Genomic DNA, 20850 nt, shown 5'->3' on the forward strand with positions numbered 1-20850 from the left:
GAATGTTATCCATATATATCCAAAGGCAGCAAAAGCCCATGCTAACATTAGAATATGAAATGTGTAAAATTGTAGCCTTTTATTACATTGTAGGAAAGAGATACTTGACCTGTGCAATTAAGGTTTTTCAAATGGATTTCTTACCTGCAGAAGCAGATTTTCTAATCATTGCAAAGATCCTTCAGCAAGGGACTAGGAGCAGACACCTCCTTTTCTCCATACACAGCCTGTCCTCCAATGTAGGGTGTAGTTACCTGCTACGGTTTCGTTGTCCGTGGAGGTCTCTGCTCCTGCTGTGGTTCTGCACTCCCTCGATGTGCTCACAGTCCCTGCTCTGCATCTCCTTGGTAGAGCTGCTTGAGGGTAGCAACGCAGACAACATCCTGAAATGATCCAGAGGTCATTAAGTCATAGGAAGAAAGGAAGAATGAGAAAGAAAAGACACTTCTGTGTAGTTGTGTTCCCACCATGTGTATATAGCTGGTGGCACTGAAGTCAAATTTTTAAAGAAATTTGTAAATAATGCCCAAGATACTGATCAGTGCATTTTATAAAGTGGAGATAGTAGAAATGACATTTTTTTTTATTTTGACTGTTATCAACTTTGGCTTTTAATCTTTGTTTATTAATATGTATGTTGTTTTCTTAAAAAAAAAAAAATCCATCATGGTTTTCTCGAGAAGGTCCTTAACAGTGTTGTGCTAAAGAACTTTGTATGTTGCTCAGGTTCCCCAAACTGCAGTTATTTCAACAGAGGCAGTTCAAATTGGCAGGTTCCTTTTACCACCAAACACATTTCTCTCCTAGTATCGCTCTTACAGCTGTGTGTTTTGCTTATAAATGTCCAAATTTGAGCCATTATTTGGCATCCTGTTAATTTTACCCTAGTAGCACTCTAATGAGTTAGACAAGTGGTTTTTAGAAAGTTGTAAGGAGCAAGTCAATATAATTTTAATAAATGTATTACAGGAGCTCATAATCTCTCAGCCTTCTGTCATTGCCAATTCTTCTGTTTTAGAAGATGAAAGAAAATTGAAGTCTGCTTAGTGAAAAATAGAGTAGCTGTGGAGCTATGTAGCAAGGGCAAGATCTAAGAAATCTTTCTGAGGTTTTGTGTATTTGTTTCTAGTCCAATGAATCTGTTTTTGATACACAAGTCACCAAGAAAATGGGGTATTACAAGATGCTAGAAGTGATGTATGTTCGTCTCTCAAAAGAGGATGTTTACTCCAAGGACTCTAAAATTAACCAAGCTTTCTGTGGATCCTTAAGCACTGAAGGAAATGAGCTGACCAAGACTCTGATAAAGTAAGACTTTGTTTCTTTAATTTCTGTCTGATTTCTCATAAGATTTGGGCAGATACTAAGTGTGCTGTTCAAAGCAGGTGCTTACTTTGCTCAAGCATGGCCTTAATCTGTGGTATAGTTCCTGATTTAAGTTAGAATTCACAATATTGAATTTGCCATGATAGCATGATCTTGAATGCAGACTACACTACTTTGCCAGGGTAACTTCTCCCTCCTCTTTTTGATGATTGCTTTATATTTGTTAAGGTTATGCTTTTCTTTTTGATTTTCACATGGCTCTTTGCATTTAAACTGTGTCTTTATTCATTAGGCGTTAGTATATTTACTTGTCTGTGTAGATTATGGTTTTGTTGCAAGCTGTATGTATTTACACAATCAGTGAGAAGATGGGATGAATTTTCATTTATACTTTGTAATATAACAGCAAGCCTAGCAGGTGTGATTTGGACTAGTAACCACTGCAGTGGGAGACAGAAGATAAATACTGAATACATATTCTAATGAATATTTCCTCGTTTGTTAAATACTCAGAAAAGCATAAAAGATTGCCCTAACTGCTGTTCAGTTTTATTTTAGAATATTTTGTCCTAATAAGGATTTTAAAGAATTTCTTAGCTATGATTTGCAGAAGATCTATAAGTACCTATGGGCAAAAGACCTACAGAAATTGCATGTGAACTGATATGCTCTGCCTGCTCTAAAGCATAGGTTAGTGTGGCTGTCCACTGATAAGTTTCTCAGAAAGATCTGTGAGAGATGTTTGTTTATGGGTTGAAACATATTTCCATCTTATCTTAAAATGACTTATTGTAACGCTGGCGATGAGGATGGCTGTGTAAATACCAGCTGAAGTTGGCTTCGTCATTGCTGAGTTACTGTGGTTTCAATGCAGCATTCCTGCTGAAAACTTGAACAACTGCTCTAATAATAAAGTTCTCTTGAAATTTCTGTTGACTCACTGATGTTGGGGTCTTTCTTGTGCTTGTTGAAAACAATTTCTGACAATGTTTTCTTGCCTGTTTTTATTTTAAGATCGTGCTATGATGCATTTACAGAAAATATGGCAGGGGAGAGTCAGCTGCTGGAGAAGAGGAGGCAGTATCACTGTGCAGCATATAATTGTGCCATTGCTGTTATCAGCTGTGTCTTCACGGAGAGTAAATTTTATCACGGCTTTCTCTTTACAGAAAAACCAGAAAAGGTGGGAAGATATTGTTGCTGATATAAGGCTTTCAGAGCATGGCATTGATTTTACTTAATTGCCATAAATCCAAGAACCAACCTGAGTGGGATACAATTATATGATGAACTACCCAAACAGTCAGTTGGAGGAACAGTAGCTTGGATATTCTATGACTTTTGAGTTGTAGATGAAGGCTGTAACATCTGTTTGGGAATGGGTGAAGGAAATACAAGCCCTGTTTTCCTTCTATTCTTAATCACGCTCCTTAAAATACAAGGAAGCACCTGCTATCCGAGTCCTCCAGTGCTCAGAATATACTTGAATATGAGATACCCTTTTTGCAGAATACATTGCCTGTGCTTTCAATTCTTGTGTAGTTATGTTAAAAAAAAATCATGTGAAACATCAGACATGCCTTATTTTCCGTATTGTGGTTTTGAACTGCTGTATTTTGAAAAAAGAAACTATAAATATTTTGAACATACTGAACAAAAGAATAGCAGTTAGTGTGTGCAGCATTATAATTTGGTATTACCAAATGTGCTTTGATTTGCAGAACTTGCTGATTTTTGAAAACTTGATAGACATGAAGCATCAGTATTCGTTTCCTGTAGAAATTGAGGTAAGTGTGAGTTCTGAGTTTTAGAGCAGCTAAGTGAAAAATTAGTACAATTTCAATAATGTACTGCGTTTTGGGCACTTCTCATGGGCAGAAAAAGAGAATTCTGTAGTGAATTAAAAACTGGAGTATTCTTCTAATGTTTTAGAATCCTTTTTTTTGAGGGAAACCCAGACATGAGATTCAGAGCACAATTGCAATATACACAACTCTAATATAATGTTTAGCACACTTACTCTGGTAATGAATGGCTGTAAGTTATTGGACTTATGTTTTATGAATAATAATAACCACTTCTAGCATGATTAACATTCATGTTCAATGGTTTTTACCATTTGGAACAATTTTAAAATGTTACACCATAAGTAAACTGTACTTTTCAAACATTATTTCTTGCTCTTGTTTAGGTGCCTTTGGAAAGGAAGACGCGGTATATTGCCATTAGGAAGGAAGCCAGGGATGCAGGGAATGGGAATCAAGGTATGATATTCATTTGTGACTGTGAAAAAAAATTATTCTCGCCTTTCCTACAGTGTTTATTGATTTGCAAATAGTTGACTTCTACACTACCAGGAACAAATAAAAGCATTCACTGTACATTGTCTAACAAAGTACAATGCTTGCTACATACCTCAAGTCTCAGTGATCAATAAAGAGCTGTTTCTTTAGAATTATCTTGATTAATAGTCTGTTCTTTTCCCTATTTAGATGAGCCCAAGTATTTACCTTCTGCATCATACATGATGGATAGCAGTTTGAGTGAGGAAATGAGCCAGTTTGACTTTTCTACTGGAGTCCAAGGGTTTTCTTATAGCTCCCAAGATGTTACAGCTAGCAGTGCTCGTTTCAGGAGAAAGGTAATTTAATGAATTACATGCTGTGAGGAAGCTGAGTTTTATCCTTTCTAGCATAAATTGCATATGTTTACTGGTGCTGAGAAATAGAGATTTCAAAGGTATTTCATGCTGAGAAATAGAAAAGCTACATTGACAATAAGGTGGAATACAGCTGCTTTCCAAATCAATGTGTTCATGATGGTGGGATTTTTGAAGAGGAATCCCACCATCTAAGAGGAAAAGCCTTTGTTGGATCTGTCAATATCCACCCTCAAATATTTTTCCAGAAATAAATTAAGAAGACTAATTGTTGTTAGTCTTGCTGGATTTGCTCTTCAACTGTTTCTAATAAATGTATCAAAAGACAAAGAAAAGATATTCTGTAGTCATCTACTGAAATATTAATTCTGCCAAATTTTAAAGGTGCCTAGGTTAAAACTCTTGTCTCCCATATTCATTTTACTTGATGGAGAAGGGATACTCCAGGTGAGTGAGAGGATTTAAGCTGTTTTTTTTTATTCAGTCCTCTCTGCTGACTACTCAACAAGCTGAAGAGAAACACTGTCCTACCTTAGCTTTCAAGAACTGAGTGATGTGAGTGCAGTTTAGTTACTGCAAACATTCTTAAAATGAGGTGTGACTTGAAGATTAAAGACCAACCCAACGCTGTGCTTTGTGTGCACTCATGAGGGAGCCTCTCGTGATGGTTGTGTCTTGCTCTTAGGCTCAGTTTCCTCCCTTCCCTCTTCTAAAGTACTTCAGCAAGCTGGTTGTATCAAACACATGGAATAAATTATCCAACTTTTTTTTTTCAATTATGACATCTTGTCTTTATCGCTGCTGTACAAAGAGCAGCATTTAAAATTTCGGGGATTTGCAGTTGTGTTCTTTCTGTCAAGAGAGGTCGCACCAAAAGTAATAAAGAATGCGTACTTGCAATAAAACAGAAACCTTGCAAAAAGTATCATAGATACTGAAGATGAAATCTGTCAAAATATTTGTAGAAGCATTGGATAAGATAAACTGTTTCCATGTTTAGCAGCAAGGAAGTATTTCATTGCAGTGAAGTTAGCCAGAACTGTTCTGTTTGCTTTGTGTAATAATGTGCTTTCTAAATGAAAAACCATTATTTTCTCTACTCTGTGCATGTAAAGATTGCTAGGGAGGGGGAAATAACTTGTCCATAAAAATTGGATTTTGTGTAAAATCCTGGCTAAAATTGGAAGTTGGGAGTTGTGTCGTAATTAAATTGCATTGCAGAAAATGTTGGCACGTTCTTTCAGCTATGAAATGAAATCTTTTCCATGAGCTTCAGCTAACTCTTCCTCTTTGCACTAGTAACTACCTGCAAGGTTAGGGGGGGCAGAGTGAAAACGAAATGCGGTTGGTATCTGTTGGCAAAGAAAGTAAAAGCTAGGCACAACTGGTGTGTATGTTTGCGATCTTGAACAACAGATCTGATTTTGAGCAATCAAAGCAGAGATAAGTTTTTAAACAGAGATGAAATCAGCACGACACATGGCATTACCTTGATGCAGAAGAAAGTGCAGTGTGTGTATTTAGTTAATCACAATATTTTTCAGGAGCCCACAGAATACATGGCTTTAGATGACGAGACGGAACTGGAAATGGATGAGCTCAACCAGCATGAATGTATGGCTTCTATGACCACTCTGATTAAACATATGCAGAGAAACCAGATCACACCCAGAGTGGAGGAGGTCAGTGTTAACCAAAGGATTGCTCATGTTCACTCCTTGAACCAAAAAGGGAAATTACAATGAAATGCCTTTGTTTTGTATGGCTATATATAAAAAACTGACTATATTCTAATGAAACTTGGATGGTAAGCCTGTTTAATTCTAGTAGTAAGGTTTTTTTTTGCTTTTTTTCGTTTTTATTTCAGGGAATAGTTCCAGTAGACCTTCCTCTTTGGATGAAATTTCTGCATGGCAAGTTAGGAAACCCATCAGTACCACTGAACATTCGCCTCTTCATTGCAAAACTTATTGTTAACACTGAAGATGTGAGTGATTTCTGTCAGGTTCTTTCAATTAAAATAATAGGTTGTATTATAACTTAAACTCTGAAGTTCTTCTGTGGTGAAATATTTCAGCAGCTGAAACTTTGGGGAGTTGAACTTTGGTACATTGTCTTGATAAAAGACAGTGCCTTCATAATCCAAAGTTCCACCTAGAAGCAGCATTTTGAGTGTAGTGGAGCACTTTTTCTCCCCAACTCTGCTTCTCTAACACTGTGTCCACAATGTATGACTTTTGTAAATTACCAGTAACTGAGTTCTTGCTACTGGGCAAGTAGTATGACTCATTACATGTGCCATGTTAGCAAGATCACATGCAATGCGTCTTTTAATGGTCAACAGGTGACACTAATGGAACACCTTACAGCTATGTGGTGCTCTCATTGAAGGTATGAGATAGTGTGTGGTATCTTTGGCTGTGAAGAACCATTTCATAACTCTTATTCTTGGGTAAAACGTTCTTGTCCTATTTCAGCCAGTGGTTTTGAAGTGTAATGTTTCTGCTTGCAGTATTCCATATCTAGAATATAGAAAAGCTGCATTTGAGAATAAATTCAGAAATCTTTAACGCCAGTTTAATGCTACATTTTCAGTAGAATTCTCTTGAAGCAGAAATCTGAAAGGGTAGAAAAAACGACATGTTCTTTCAAGTACTACAAGCGATTTGATGCATGAAAAGCTCTTATAAATCTGTGCTATATGGGCTGTAGTGAAATAAGTGAAATAATTCACTTAATGTAAATACTTGCTTGAAGAGTTCTAAGCAGCATTGAGGAATGCAGATATGGAGACTTTTATTTTAAAATTACTTTTAAATTTCTGTGGTTATTCACATTGGACTGGGTTAAGGAAAGTGGTAGCAGTTGAGTTAAAAATTATGGAAAGCAGGTTATTGATTATTAGGTTAATTTGTAGTTGACTGCTGATTATCCGTTTTCCACAGGTTTTCCGACCTTACGCTAAGCAGTGGCTTGGTCCATTGCTGCAGCTTGTTGTTTCTGGGAATAATGGAGGTGAAGGAATTCATTACATGGTAGTGGAAATAGTAGTTACTCTCCTCTCCTGGACAAGCGTGGCCACACCCAAAGTAAGGAAATGTGAAATTAATTTTTATTCTAGTGACTATTTGGTAAGGAATGAGTTTGATTTAATGCATGCAGAATAATTTTCTACATTAGCAGTTTCTTTTAGCTATTAACTTCTAAAAATAGTGTATTTACTTGTGCGCTTTCATAAAATAGAATATGTGAGTTTATTTTGGAGTCATAATATTTTTGGGATTTTTTTATCCATTTATTGTAGGGAAATATTAAAGATGAGATTCTAGCTAACAGATTGCTTGAATTCTTGATGAAGAACGCCTTTCACCAAAAAAGAGCTGTGTTTAGACACAATCTGGAAATCATAAAGACAGTTGTAGAGTGCTGGAAGAACTGTCTCTCCATACCTTACAGGTAATCATTTAGGCAATGGCATTCTTTTATGAGTACTTTAAAATGTAAGTGAAGGTTATCAATGGATTTGGGAGATAAAAAGATACATTCAGCTGCAGTATGATGTTTTTTTATCCCTAGCGTAGACCATAAAACTTCAGAATAGAACTCTATAAAGATGAGAATATGCAAATTTTATTTTGGAAAATAGCAAGGAGGAAGGGAAAGAGAGGTTTAAGACAAAAACACTAGAAGTAGGAGTAATCTCTACAAAGAGATTATTTTTTATTTAAACCTTTGGGTTTTGTCACACAATATAAGCTGTTATCACATACTTAGTAAAACCCTTGTGATTTGCTATCTTCATGAACTTGTTCCAGAGTATTTTTGTGGGTTTAAAAACTTTTTAATTTTAGAATCAGAATTTTTAGAATTAGAATTTAGAATTAGAACTTTTTTAGTTTTAGAAAATTAGAATTTTCTTTTACCAAGACTTCTTTATGGTGCCAATTAGTTTACTTTGTTACAAATTGATACTTTTTACTATTTTTGTGGGATATGTCTATGTGTATAAAGATGCATAAATTCTATGTTTTTTATATTTTGTACTTATCATGTCACTCTTCTGTGTTTTTGTAACAGCTTAATATTTGAAAAGTTTTCTGGTGGCGATCCCAATACGAAGGATAACTCTGTGGGAATCCAGCTTCTGGGCATTGTTCTTGCCAATGATTTACCTCCCTTTGACCCAAAGTGTGAAATAGATCGTGTCAGGTGAGAAATGGAGGGTAAATTGTGGTGTAAATTGAAGAGAAGAGGAACAATTTATCAGTGTGAAGCAGGAGAGTGGGGTTATTCACTTACTTGATACTATTGTCTCATGGCATCTTTGCTAGTCTCTGTGCTGTGTAATGCTCTGTTAGCTGCAAACTGCAGATCCTATTTATTTTGGAATATATGTGGAAGGATTGTAGGCATTTTTACAGTGTGTATGAGGGTTGCAGTTTCATGAGAATCAAGAGTCAGGAATTGCCAAAGCAGGGATTTGAGACATTGCAGGTAAAAATCTGTATTGCTCTGCATCCAGTTTTTTAAGGGTAGTCACTGCTCTCCTGGTAAACTCTAGTATTTATTTATTGGTTTGCTTGTTTGTTTTGTTTGAAGTTGAATGCTGGAGTAGTTGCTTTTACAGTAGGTCTGCTTTTTATCCCAGTTACTTTCAGGCTTTGACCAGTAACATGGGCTTACTAAAGTATAAAGAAGTTTATGCAGCTGCAGCAGAAGTGTTGGGGCTCGCTCTTCACTACATTGCTGAGAGAAAAGATGTAAGTGCACTGTATTTCATGTTTAACCACTCCATGGTGTCGTGCCTGTATGCATCTTATATATGACTGCTTAGTTCTGCTCCAAAAATGAAAAAACTTGGAACTCAAAAGTCTGTGTCCAACAGTTAAGTCAAAGAATAAACTATTACCTTAAGCAGATGAAAATTTGAGACCCCTTGTAGAGTATTTTATATTCTTGTCTTCCCTCTCCATTTCATTGCCTTCTCTTTGTTCTTTCTCAGTTTGTGGAGCATATGTCATAAACTGAATTCCTGCAGTCTTTTTTCACAGTTTTCTGAGTTCTTTTCATGAAAAGCTGTAATTTTGAGTAAGTGTGCAAAGATGGTGCAAATATTTTATCTTATTTTAAGCTTATTTTATACAAACTAAATATGGCTATGGCTGTTATTTTTTCACCTTTTCACTAAAAATATCTTTATATATACATATGCAAATACATTCAAACATACATGTATATATATACACACACACACACATTCTTTAATGGAAAAATCTGTCATACTGAATGGAAACCACCATTAACTTAAAGATACCACATAACTTTTATTTCAGAATTAAGGCATTGGTCCCAACCCAATCAGTGTAAGATTACAGTTGCTAAAAATCAGGCAATCATATGTTTCAGCCATGCATAGCTGCCATACAAGTACTGTAGATGTAAAGATGAGTCAGGTCAATGTAACTAGTAAAATGCACTAGGAGCAATAAAACAACAGAACTATTCATCACTTAGGTTGTGATGAATGTCATGGTTATATTTGGCTCTACCCTCTTTCTTACTTCTAGGTACTTGAAGATCCAGTTTATGACTGTGTCATAAAGCAGTTAAAACATCATCAGAACACCCAACAGGATAAGTTTATTCAGTGCTTGAGTAAAGTGGTTAAGAGTTTTCCTCCTCTTGCTGACAGGTACATCATGACTTGTGTGGTATGTTCCCTGTAGATCTAGAAGATTAATAGAAAATAACTTGCTTTTTGTTGTGGGTTTCTCTTCATGTTAAGGTTTATGAATGCAGTGTTATTTCTGATACCCAAACTTCATGGTGTGATGAAAACATACTGTCTGGAAGTAATAATGTGCCGGGCAGAGGAAATACCTGATCTCCACTTGCATTTAAAGAGCAAAGACTTCATCCAGATTATGAATCACAGGTGAGTGGTCATGTGATTTACAAACGTGGTTACATAGTCTAACCTTCATGTGTTGTGGTAGACACAAAAATGCACAGTCCACGGTCATTTACAATTTATGTTCCTTTTTTTGTTCATGACTTTCCTAATAGCAGATGTGAATCTGGGAGTTAGCCTAAGACAGTTAGAAAATAAACAAAAAAGCCACTCAATGACTTTAGGTTGAAATGCCAGCTCCCATTCCTTGGACTGTGAATTTCATCTTTAAAAATGTGTGGGGTTTTTTTGTTTTTTTGGGTTTTTTTGCTTATAGACTTGCTTATAGGTTAGACTCAAAAATATTTGCCTAAAACCCTTCAGGCAAAAAGAAGTATCATTAGTATCTCAAACGATCTTTTGCTTCTGTATATAGCAATGAAGAGGAAACCAATGTAATTGTTCTTTTTTCTCTTTTTAGAGATGATGAAAGGCAAAGGGTGTGCTTGGATATAGTGTACAAAATGCTGCCTAAGCTAAAACCACTCGAACTTAAAGAATTTCTTCCTGGAGTAACAGGGTTCATCTCTCACCCTTCTGTAATATGTCGACAGCGCATGTATGACATTCTGATGTGGATTTATGATAACTACAGGTGTGTATTCACTGAAGATATTGTCTTCCCATGATATCTCACAGGCAGAGTAAAATGTTTATAAAATCTCTTTCAACTTAATGTCCTTCAGTGTGGGATTTTCCAGTTTTTTGGAGTGAAGAGCACCTATGGGTTGCCTCTTTTGCTCTGGGCTTTGCCTGCAGTTGTATCATTCCAGTAAGGGGCAGGATTTGGATCTGAACTTTAGTCCAGAACTAGAATGTTGCATCACCACATCCTTGATGGCAAAAGAACTCTTATTTCTGATGCTTCTGCTTTCTTTGGTGGTGACAGTATTTGTAACTGTGGTAAGAACCATAGAGAAATTTGCTTTGGTACTTTGGCATGATATGGATTCCTTCAATCTGATAGTTTAAATATATTTTTACTCTTCAAGAACAGAAGATTTGAAATACTTTGTGTCTAAAGCAGCTCTTGTCCATCTGCCTTTGAGAACACGTCTGCCAATCATTTGTTAAACAGAAGTATTTTGTAGTTATGTTACTCTGGCCATAGAAGGATACTTAATATACTAAGGGTGTAGGAACAGGTCTGAAGACAGCTGACTTGCAGCAAACTGCTAGGCACCAGGTGAGACATTATGGACTTTTCTAAGGACCCGTGTCCTCCACCACGTTTGTGGACAGAGATGCTTTCACTGTCATTCCTACAGTGAAATTTACTGCCTTTTCAGAAGCTTTTCAACCTTCAGTTTACCAGTGGACAGCCCAGAATCCTAAAAACTAATCTAGCTTTTCAGATGTGTAAGCTAAATTAATGGAGTGCAAAATGAAATTGTTTAACTTGATCAATGCATCACATTCTGCGTGGAATCCTCGCACAGAGGAGTGAGGTGGTATCGAGGAAAGGTGTTACCTTGGGAGCTATGTTCAGTAGAGAAGTCTGTCCTTCGTTTCCACTTCAAGGTGCCCCATAAGGTGGCCACTTAAACCTCAGTGATGGTGATTTGAAGTTAATATTTTCATTGTTTAAAGGAGGTTGCTGTTATATCCTGTGACTTATTTGCGTTCCATTTCTTTGCCCAAGATTGACAGTTATTTGAATGAAAAATGGTTGTGAAGAAAAAGTGTGAGCAATTTTTACTACAGTGTCACTTGGTAACACTCTACCTTTTGCTCAGTTTTAACTTTGCCAACTCAGCATTGCTTCTGCTGGGACTTTATAAAAAGTAACCAGCTTAGCTTGTTCAGCTTTCAGATTTTTCTTTTTCTAAATGTTGGAGAGACGAGACGTTTCTGTCAGTGAGCACCTGAGGTCGTTAAAAATGAGCACTGTTGTCAGGGCAAGGTTGAGATTTTAATGAGAAGGGCATATTGCTTCATTTTACCTCCCATCCTTATCCTTTTTGCCATGAATTGTTTGAGAGAGAAGTTATTAAAAGACATTTTTTCCCCCACATCAGTGATCCAGAAAGCCAAGCAGATGGTGATTCTCAAGAAGTCCTCAGGCTGGCAAAGGAAATCCTCCTTCAAGGACTGACTGATGAGAACGCTGAACTGCAGTGAGTAAAAAGTGTTGTGGTGCTTGTCTGAAATAGCAAATCCCTAAACCGTTCTTTGTTCACAATAGATTTGATCCTTAGAGATAATTATAATATTTTCAATACAAGGTAGTAACAGGGAGATGTTATTTCCTTTTCATTCCATAAGGCATGTTGTTAATTTATATATTTGTGTTCCAGTATACCACGCAAAGTTTAAACTGAAATAATTGAATATTTAAAATCATTGCTAGCTTTTGCACAAACCTTTAAGCCAGGGAGGAGCTGTTTCAGTCTGTTAGACCTAATTATAGGTTAATGATTTAGAGTTCTCAGCAGCAAGGTCCTTGATATAAGCAGTCCAAAAAGCATAGAATCAGTGTTCAAGAATGTTGGATTTTTTTTTTTGGTGAAGCTGAAGTTAAAAAAGGAGATCTATGTGTTTGTCTACTGATAGCATGTCTTAAAAAGATAACAATACAAGTCATTTTCCAGAGTAGCCCTAATATCAGCCAAATGTCATAAAGAGAGGGAGATGGGTATGAAATTTGATGTGATTCAGTAGAAGATTTATGGCATGAAAGGTTAGTTGTGAAAGCATTGTATTATTATTTTTAACAGGACTTTTTGATAAGTGTCATGCATATCTACAGTATTGTATTTTCTGTTTGCAAATAACTAAGAATAACTTTATTCCTTATCTTTACAGATTAATTGTTAGGAATTTTTGGAGTGATGAGACAAGGTTACCTGCAAATATTCTTGATCGCATGCTGGCGTTGTTAAGTTCATTATACTCCCCCAAGATAGAAACTCAGTACTTGAGTCTGATCACAAATTTTCTACTTGAAATGACCAGCAAGAGCCCAGATTATTCCAGAAAAATGTTTGAGCATCCACTTTCTGAATGCAAATTTCAGGTGAATTGTAATATTTTATTCTTTGTGCAATCATGTGACAATTTCCAACCCTTGTTGTAGCTGTGACTTTAATAAGAATGGCATAGTAGAGACAATTTTTGAAATGCGTCTTCTGTCACTAACAGCTACAACAGTCATAGGTTATGCATGGTGTCATAAGTTTGATTATTTATTTATTTTTAACATGGTGGGTATTTTGCAGTGTAGGTGATGTTAGAACACTTAAATGCTTGCAAGAAAAGGGAACGGAGAGAGGAATCATAAGCAGAAAAAAAAAATTCGAAGAACTAAAATTAGTAGCACTCATGTTAGCCTTCCAGTCCAAATTAGTGAGCTTTCTTACTTACTTACGCAGACCTTTTATGTGCTCTTTTATATTCTGGATCTTCACACAGGGCGGTGTTCTCAGTCCCGTGGTTTCATTCCAGCTCTCCTTTCTCAAGGCAGGCAGGAAGCCTCGGTTCGTGTCGCACCCATCCAAATCTTTGTGTGTTCACAGGACTTCCTCGTTGACGCCAGCTGGCGGTACCGCAGCACGGTGCTCACCCCAATGTTTGTGGAGACTCCAGCTTCTCAGAGCACCCCCAGGAGTTTGGCACAGGAAAGGTCCCCCTCGACACCTGGGTCGGTAGGTGGTCGAGTGAGGGCTACACAACAGCAAAATGAGTTTACACCTACACAGAATATCAGTAAGTCCAGATCAATATCCACTTGAAATGTTCTTGTTTGCTTTAGGAGTAAATCCATTGTCTTCATTCCTATTGCACATATTTCTCAAGTTGAAAGTGTAAGTGCATCTGTTAGTTGGTTTTTAAGGGCTATTTTGAGTAAACAGGGAAAAAAAAGTACAGTCACATTGGTTTTGGTCCAATTTGCATTTTATTGACAACTTAATTGTGACAAAATTTGTTTCTTGTTTAAAGGTTTGAAAACAGTTTAGCTCATAGGCAGTGGGAATTATGTCTTTTGGAAGTTTTGTATGTAGTTTCTCCTGGACTATATATACTGATGTGTTAAAGTTTTTTCTTTTTCTTTTTACAGGTGGTAGAAGTTCTTTTAATTGGCTAACTGGAAACAGCATAGACACATTAGCAGACTACATGGTTCCTTCATCCTCTGAATCCCTGTCTTCGTCCATGCTCTTAGTTAGCAAGCGGAGTGAAAAATTCAAACAAGGAGCCTTTAAACCAGTGGGGCCCAATTTTGGGAAAAAAAGGTTGGGTTTGCCTGGAGATGAGGTGGACAGCAAAACTAAAGGTCTGTAGACTTTATCTTAGAATGTCAATATAATTTTTATATTTTGTTAAGACTTTTTTGTCGCTTATTTCCCTGGTCATCTGTTGCCCTTGAGATGCTCCGATTAAATTCCACTTAAGAGATTTCACTTCCAGGAGTATGTAATGATACTTTTTAAATAAGCGTAGCAAAATACTAGGATTGTGTTAGGAACTGCAAGATTCTGTGTGGCCAGATTAAAACACCAACTGGGTAGAAACCTGCCCATGAGATGCTTGCATTCCTCCCTCTCCCCATGATGACTAGAGTGTGAGTATCAGACAGTTCTGACCCCTGTGTTTTAAATTTAACTGCTTATCTCTTTCAAGAACTCGAACAAGTTGTTAACAAATTTTTTTCCAAATCATGTCAGCTGTGCTGACACATTCTGCAGCAGATTGAAATCTGGCAATAGAATGGTCTGCTCTTATCTGAGACTGCTTCATCCGCTCACTTCATAGCTGAAAAAAGTGTTCTGGAATGGCTCAGGCTCATTCTGCCAGCAAAATATCAGTTACAATGATACATTTTTTGTCACTTTTTTTTATCCAGGAAATGGACTGAAAGAAACAATCTGTAAAACGGCGTTTCTCCACGACCATCCTAATCCAGGGATGGCTCTGTAATAGTAACTTTGAAAGTGTAAGGACATGTAGTTATCTTTTCTCAATCTCTCAGGTTATCTAGTTCCTCCTTTTTGCAGGTAGCTGTATGCTTTATGGAATATAGTGTCAATGTCATTCCTGTCGTGGCAATCTTAAATTTGTCACATGGGGCAAATTTGTTCATGGATTTTAGTGCCATTCTTGGGCTAACTGTGTACCCCATACCTCATCAATATGCTTCAAGTTTTGGTATAATTGCTTATCTTTTTTCCTAAGAATAACTTACAGTATTGTTGTAATTCAGCATGGTGTTGGAAGGTCTTGCATTGAGTTGTTCAATATGAACCTTAGAAGACTGGTTGGTAAGCTAGCAAATACAGAGATGATGTGCTCTGTTATACTGGGCTCATGCCTTGTCCCAGAGGTTTGTCTGAGAAAGGAAAGGCTGTAGACCAGTTCTGTGTTTGCCAGGGCTAAAGCTGAAGGACTTTAATTGTTTTTATGCCTAGGTATAGATGAACGGACAGAAATTCTAAGGCTGCGGAGGCGTTTCTTGAAGGACCAAGAGAAACTCAGTCTGATTTATGCAAGAAAAGGTGTGGCTGAACAGAAACGAGAAAAGGTTTGTTGATCAAAGCAAGTTAAAACCTTGCGTACTGGTGCTATCCACAGTCTTGTGCTTCATTTCTAGAAGTAACTTTGTGAAGAAAGGGTATGTGGAAGATACTGGTTGTTAATACGAGAGCTTTAAAAGGTGCTCTTAAAATTTGGAAATCATGCTATTTATGTGCATGAGCGAAAAAAGACCTAGATGGTAACACTTCCAGTGTTGCACTTAATGTATATGACTGTATGATTTTGTGTGATGGAATATGTAGTAGTGGTGGGAGATGTTTATAGAAGAAGCTCTTTATAATTGTCACCATAGAAATGAGAAGCCTTGAATCTAGACTACTTCTGCAGATATGAGTGTTAAGAGAATATTATCCGTTATGTGAAGGTAAACTCAAAACTGTGAGGGAACAGCCGATAGAGTAACCCACACTGTTGCATGCTCCTAACTTGAAGGAAAGTCAGTATTAATCATTTGCAGAGTGTTTATCAAGGCCAGAAATCTAATACTGTATGGATTTCTTGGTTGTGCTATGTATTTACAATTAGTCTAAGTGGGTTTTAAATTTTGTATTAGTTTTTCAAAGGTTCGTGTTGCTAAAAATAACATGCATTATTGTCCAAAACTGATAGTGGTTAGGCAAGAGCAAAGAAAGCCGGGATAGGGAGGTAACAGTCTATGTCACTTCTATAATTTTGTTGCAGATGCAGGCATCTATATAAACAAAACTTACATTCAAAAGGAACCCCAGAACATCTGTTTTTGTCTATTTAAGTTTACCTGCAACCTAAAGCTGTCCTTTTCTCTCAGTCCCACAAGAGGGAAGCCCCTTAACAGATGTCAAGCTGCTTTGTATGACAGTCCAAAGACTTTAAAAAAAAAAAAAAAAAAAAAAACTCTATGATGTTCCACAATAAAAGACTAGAGAAAACAGCGAGTACTGCCGAGCCCCTGAGTGGCAAGACATTTGTTGCATGTAAACAGATATATCACTCAGTAGCTTGTGTTGATATTATGCCTAATAGAGAAACAGGAAAAATAGATCCTTGCCACACGAGTATTTGGAAATACCAAAAGCTTTAGCAAAGCCCTAGTGTCTCCCAGGATTTTGCTCCTGGATGTTTTTTTGGAAAATCATATATTTGAAGTTGAATGAAAAAAGGACGCAAATGTTTACATTCACCCACTGTCTCCTGGTTTTAGCACCAATGGCAAAAGAGAAAAAAAAATCTTTCTTATAGCTTAACAGTGCTATAAAAAGGAAAAAGGCAGAAGAAGAAACAGAATTTGTTGAAATGTAACAGTAACTCTTGTTCAGTTTAAATACACTCAACAATAAAAGCTCAACAATAGAAGGACAGCTATTTAACAACAGTTTTTAGCAGTTTTATTTCATATTGATTTAAGTTTTACTAGTAGTCAGTTCTACCAGATTCATCCTTCTTCCTTTCCCTTCTCATCCACTGAAATAAAATACTAGCTTTAATAACCTCATTTTACTTTGTGCATTTGGAGCAGACTGAGGTGTCAAGTAATTGGCTACTGTGGCAGCTGGCAGGCAGTAACTTATTAAACCTTATTAAAAATAAGTATTGTTCACTAGCTTTCAGTCATAACCACATACTCTTTAGAAATAACTGGGGTGCTAACTGAGTGGAAACAGGAAGTACAAGGCATTAATATTGAAAGTTGATGGTTGAAGAAAATCCATGAAGGAAGCTTAAGAGTTTTCAATTGACCAGAATAATTTGGGGCTTAGCCATATTATGGCTTCATACTAACTGTATTACTTTAATCAGTATGGCAGAATTTTTTGCACTTCAGAAATGTTCTTGCTTATTTTGTCCTATCTAAATACAGGTCTTTCTAAGTAATATATATATATATTTTAAGTGTAAGCAATGTCTTTCAGGAGATGAAATCTGAGCTGAAGATGAAGCATGATGCCCAGGTTATTTTGTACAGAAGTTACCGAGTAGGAGACCTTCCTGACATCCAGATCGAATACAGCAGTCTCATTGCCCCTCTGCAGGGCCTTGCCCAGGTCTGTGCCTTTTGCTTTTTCGTTTTTTTTTATTCAAAGGTCATATTCTTCTATATGGTTCTAGTGGAGTTTTAAAAGTGTGGCTGAAGTCACTGTGGCTGAGACCGGACTCAGACTAGTCAATCAAAATGATCCAAATTCCTTTTCCAACTTGGATATGGTAGAAATTGTGAGCTGGAGCTGTCAGATTCTACTCTGTTTGGGGAAGCACAGTGTTCCTGATTACCTTATTGCTATTTAAAGGGAGGAAGTAGCACAATCATCAGTGTTCTGAATAGTGTTAGATCAAGCTCTTATTCTACCATGGACCAGGATTATGGATTATGGTATATTTGCAAGTGTGTTTCTGAGTTGAAGAAATGTTTAAATGGCACCGCACCATCTATCTGTACGTATCTCTGTTAGCTCCTTCGGTGCTAGGTCTGGGTTTCCTACACATTGAGCAGTACAGTAATTCTGAAAGAAATCCCTGCGTGAATATGATTTACGCCTGAGTATTTAGTAATTTAGTGCCTTTTTTTGTTTGTCTTTTTAGAAAGATCCAACATTTGCCAAGCAGCTTTTCAGCAGTTTGTTTACTGGAATTATGCATGAAGTCGAAAAATCTAAAACTCCTTCTGAGAAGAAAATCATCATCCAGAATCTGCTGAAGGACTTCAATCATTTCCTGGAGATGAGTGTGTCCTATTTCCCACCATTCATTGCATGCATCCAGGTAAATATGACTGGAAAGTAGCAGAACATAATAGTGTCTTTGCCTAAATGTGTGATAAAGGTGGTGAAGGTTAAATGCAATTACTGCGATTAGGCAGAGATGAAAGGAGAATTGTTAACAAGGTGGATACTTCAAGTGACTCTTTTAAAGTGAACAAAGCAATTCGTGCCTCTGAGCTGATGTTTCAAGGTTTCTCTAATTTCTAATCTGCAGCCTTTGAGTTGCCTTTCAATGTTTTTAATTGCATCAGTAACAAAAAGAGACTTGATTTTCAATGAAAACTGAGAGAACAATCGAACTGGTTACGTGGGTGTTACTGCACTTATCTTTCCTCTTTTCTGGGAAGTGCTGCAATGAGGAATACTTTGATGTCTTGAGGATGTCAGTAGCTGTCAAGCTGTTTGTTTTCGCCATCTCTTAGTTTTTTCAGCCCTCCATTCAAATTATTCTCCTGCTGTAGTTGTCTGGGCATTTTCGGTCATGAGGGAAGGCACCAAGGAGGGAGCTGATGTCTGCATCCATATCCACTGGAAAGGAACCGGCAGCCTCTCTCCCTTGCTTCTGTGTGTAATGCTGTGAGACTGCGCTGGCCTGCAGTAGCTTGTGAGGTTTATCTTTTACGCCAGTTTTCCAAGAGAAGAGAGGACTTATCCAAACCCCTGCTCGCTGTATTTAATATTTCTTGTCATCTGTTTTGCTCTTAATATTGTCTTATTTGTATCTCTCAAAAAATCTGTTTTTGGGTGCCAGATAAGCTAATTTCCTCCTTCTCTTACAGAGGTTTCAATGCTCTGTGACAGTAGATGTCATTCGTAATACAGGAGAAATGTCTGGTTTGAACGAGTTTTTAAAACAGGACTCCATTTGCTTCTTAGCACTTCTATTTACACATCTGAAAAAATGTAGTATCTTGTTTACTTTCTTCTCTGCAGCTGCAACAAAGGTCAAATACTATGGGGATTTTTCTGGCTATCTTTGTATTTTTCTAGCCAGTGTTCCCACAATAACTATCTGTTAATGTTCCCTCTTGATGCCTCACTTCTGTTTGTTCGTTATTTGTGGTGAACTAGCTATTAGAGCATATTAATAACATTATTATGTTAGTCTACTTTTTTTTTTTTTCATCGATAGACCTAAAATGAGCAGTCAGGAATTAAAGGAAAGTTAAAATTTGTCCAAAATGTGGACTTAAGCGCACTAAGAGCCTCTCATTGGCATGGAGCAGGATTCCGAGCCTCAGCTGCGTGCGCTGCCTGCGCGGGTGCCAGAGCGAGGTGCGTCGCTGCCACAGGAAGGCCTCTCCCAGCGGGGATTGAGGTCGTGTCCATCAGCAGAAAGGCAACGCGGGGCTGAGGCCGTCACTTTTGTTCGCAAAGGCTGCCCTGATGTCTTGCAGATTAAGAAGTGCAGCTTCTTGTAACCGCAGGACAAGAGGGATGTGGAGCTGCTGGAGAGAGGCCAGCGCAGGGCCACAAGGATGATCAGGGGCCTGGAACATCTGCCCTATGAGGAGAGGCTGAGGGAGCTGGGCCTGTTCAGCTGGAGAAGAGAAGGCTGAGAGGGGACCTGAGCAGTGTCTAGAAGTACCCCAAGGGAGGCAGTGAGGAGGATGGGGCCGGCCTCTCTTCACTGGTGGCCACCGACAGAACTAGAGGTAATGGCCGCAGACTGAAGCACCAAAAGTTCCACAGGAACTTAAGGAAAAATTTCTTGACAGTGAGGGTGCCAGAGCACTGGAACAGGCTGCCCAGAGAGGTTGTGGAGTCTCCTTCTCTGGAGATCTTCAAACCCGCTTGGACGCAGTCCTGTGCCACGTGCTCTAGGTGACCCTGCGTGTGCAGGGGGTTGGACTAGATGATCTCTAGAGGTCCCTGCCAACCTTAACGATTCTGTGGTTCTGTGATTCTGCTTCCTCTATACCAATAGCTTCATAAGTATTGGCTTCTTTCAGAAGGGTTTCCTGCTTCACTGCCATTTCCTGCTGCTTGCATGACTTTTTAATCTACAGGTTCAAGTCTCATCAGGAGAATAACCAGGTGATAAAAAGAGCTGTTGCAATCTACAAAGATAATCTTAAACTTTACTCAGAGGCTCTGGAGTTGGCCTTCATAACAGAAGAAAATATGTCTGAAGTACAAAATAAGAACCTGGAAAGCTCATAAGAAAAGTTTAAATAGACTTCACAGAGATACCTGGCCTCTGAAGAACGTAAAATTGCACATAAATATTTTACTTATCAGGCTGGCTTGGATGCCATTCCTCCTTATCTTTGAACATGTCATGCACGCAAAGACAGAACACATTGGCTGTAGATGGAGGAAGGAACATTCTGCTTCCAGAAGAGAAACAATCATGACTACTAAGTCACCAAAAGTCACTAAATAGAAAGACATTACTTTTGATGTAGAGTAGTCTGTAAATTGGAAGGCTCTAGGGGAGTATTCTCTGGACATATTTCCCAATTCTTAGAGGTTTTTCGTAGGTATGCCTCATGAAGGGCCAGACAGACCTTTGGTCCGACCTCAGCATAGCTATTCTGAGGTTTCTAGACTGTGGAACTGGCACAGCAAACTTGGCATAACCTCTAAGAGATGGCAGCAGGGGAGCCTGGCCCTGAAACACAGGGGTTTCAAGAGCACATGTGCAG

General features: G+C 37.8%; 1 protein-coding gene across 1 annotated transcript in view; it reads left to right on the forward strand.

Annotated features, from left to right (window-relative positions):
* Nucleotides 1-20850, forward strand: part of PRKDC (protein kinase, DNA-activated, catalytic subunit) — a 76719-nt gene that overhangs the window by 32882 nt on the left and 22987 nt on the right. The window contains exons 42-62 of the mRNA XM_088536365.1: nt 1130-1308; nt 2341-2509; nt 3048-3113; nt 3518-3590; nt 3819-3967; nt 5530-5667; nt 5853-5972; nt 6931-7074; nt 7290-7441; nt 8063-8194; nt 8634-8745; nt 9553-9677; nt 9771-9920; nt 10357-10530; nt 11954-12052; nt 12741-12951; nt 13451-13640; nt 13993-14208; nt 15341-15453; nt 17357-17488; nt 18024-18203. Coding sequence (XP_088392491.1) covers nt 1130-1308; nt 2341-2509; nt 3048-3113; nt 3518-3590; nt 3819-3967; nt 5530-5667; nt 5853-5972; nt 6931-7074; nt 7290-7441; nt 8063-8194; nt 8634-8745; nt 9553-9677; nt 9771-9920; nt 10357-10530; nt 11954-12052; nt 12741-12951; nt 13451-13640; nt 13993-14208; nt 15341-15453; nt 17357-17488; nt 18024-18203 — 3024 coding nt within the window. The remainder of the gene's footprint in view (nt 1-1129; nt 1309-2340; nt 2510-3047; nt 3114-3517; nt 3591-3818; nt 3968-5529; nt 5668-5852; nt 5973-6930; nt 7075-7289; nt 7442-8062; nt 8195-8633; nt 8746-9552; nt 9678-9770; nt 9921-10356; nt 10531-11953; nt 12053-12740; nt 12952-13450; nt 13641-13992; nt 14209-15340; nt 15454-17356; nt 17489-18023; nt 18204-20850) is intronic.

The sequence above is a fragment of the Tinamus guttatus genome, unplaced genomic scaffold (assembly GCF_059628265.1).
Source record: "Tinamus guttatus ecotype Peru unplaced genomic scaffold, ASM5962826v1 Tinamus_guttatus_pri_ptg000659l, whole genome shotgun sequence".
Lineage (NCBI taxonomy): Eukaryota > Metazoa > Chordata > Aves > Tinamiformes > Tinamidae > Tinamus > Tinamus guttatus.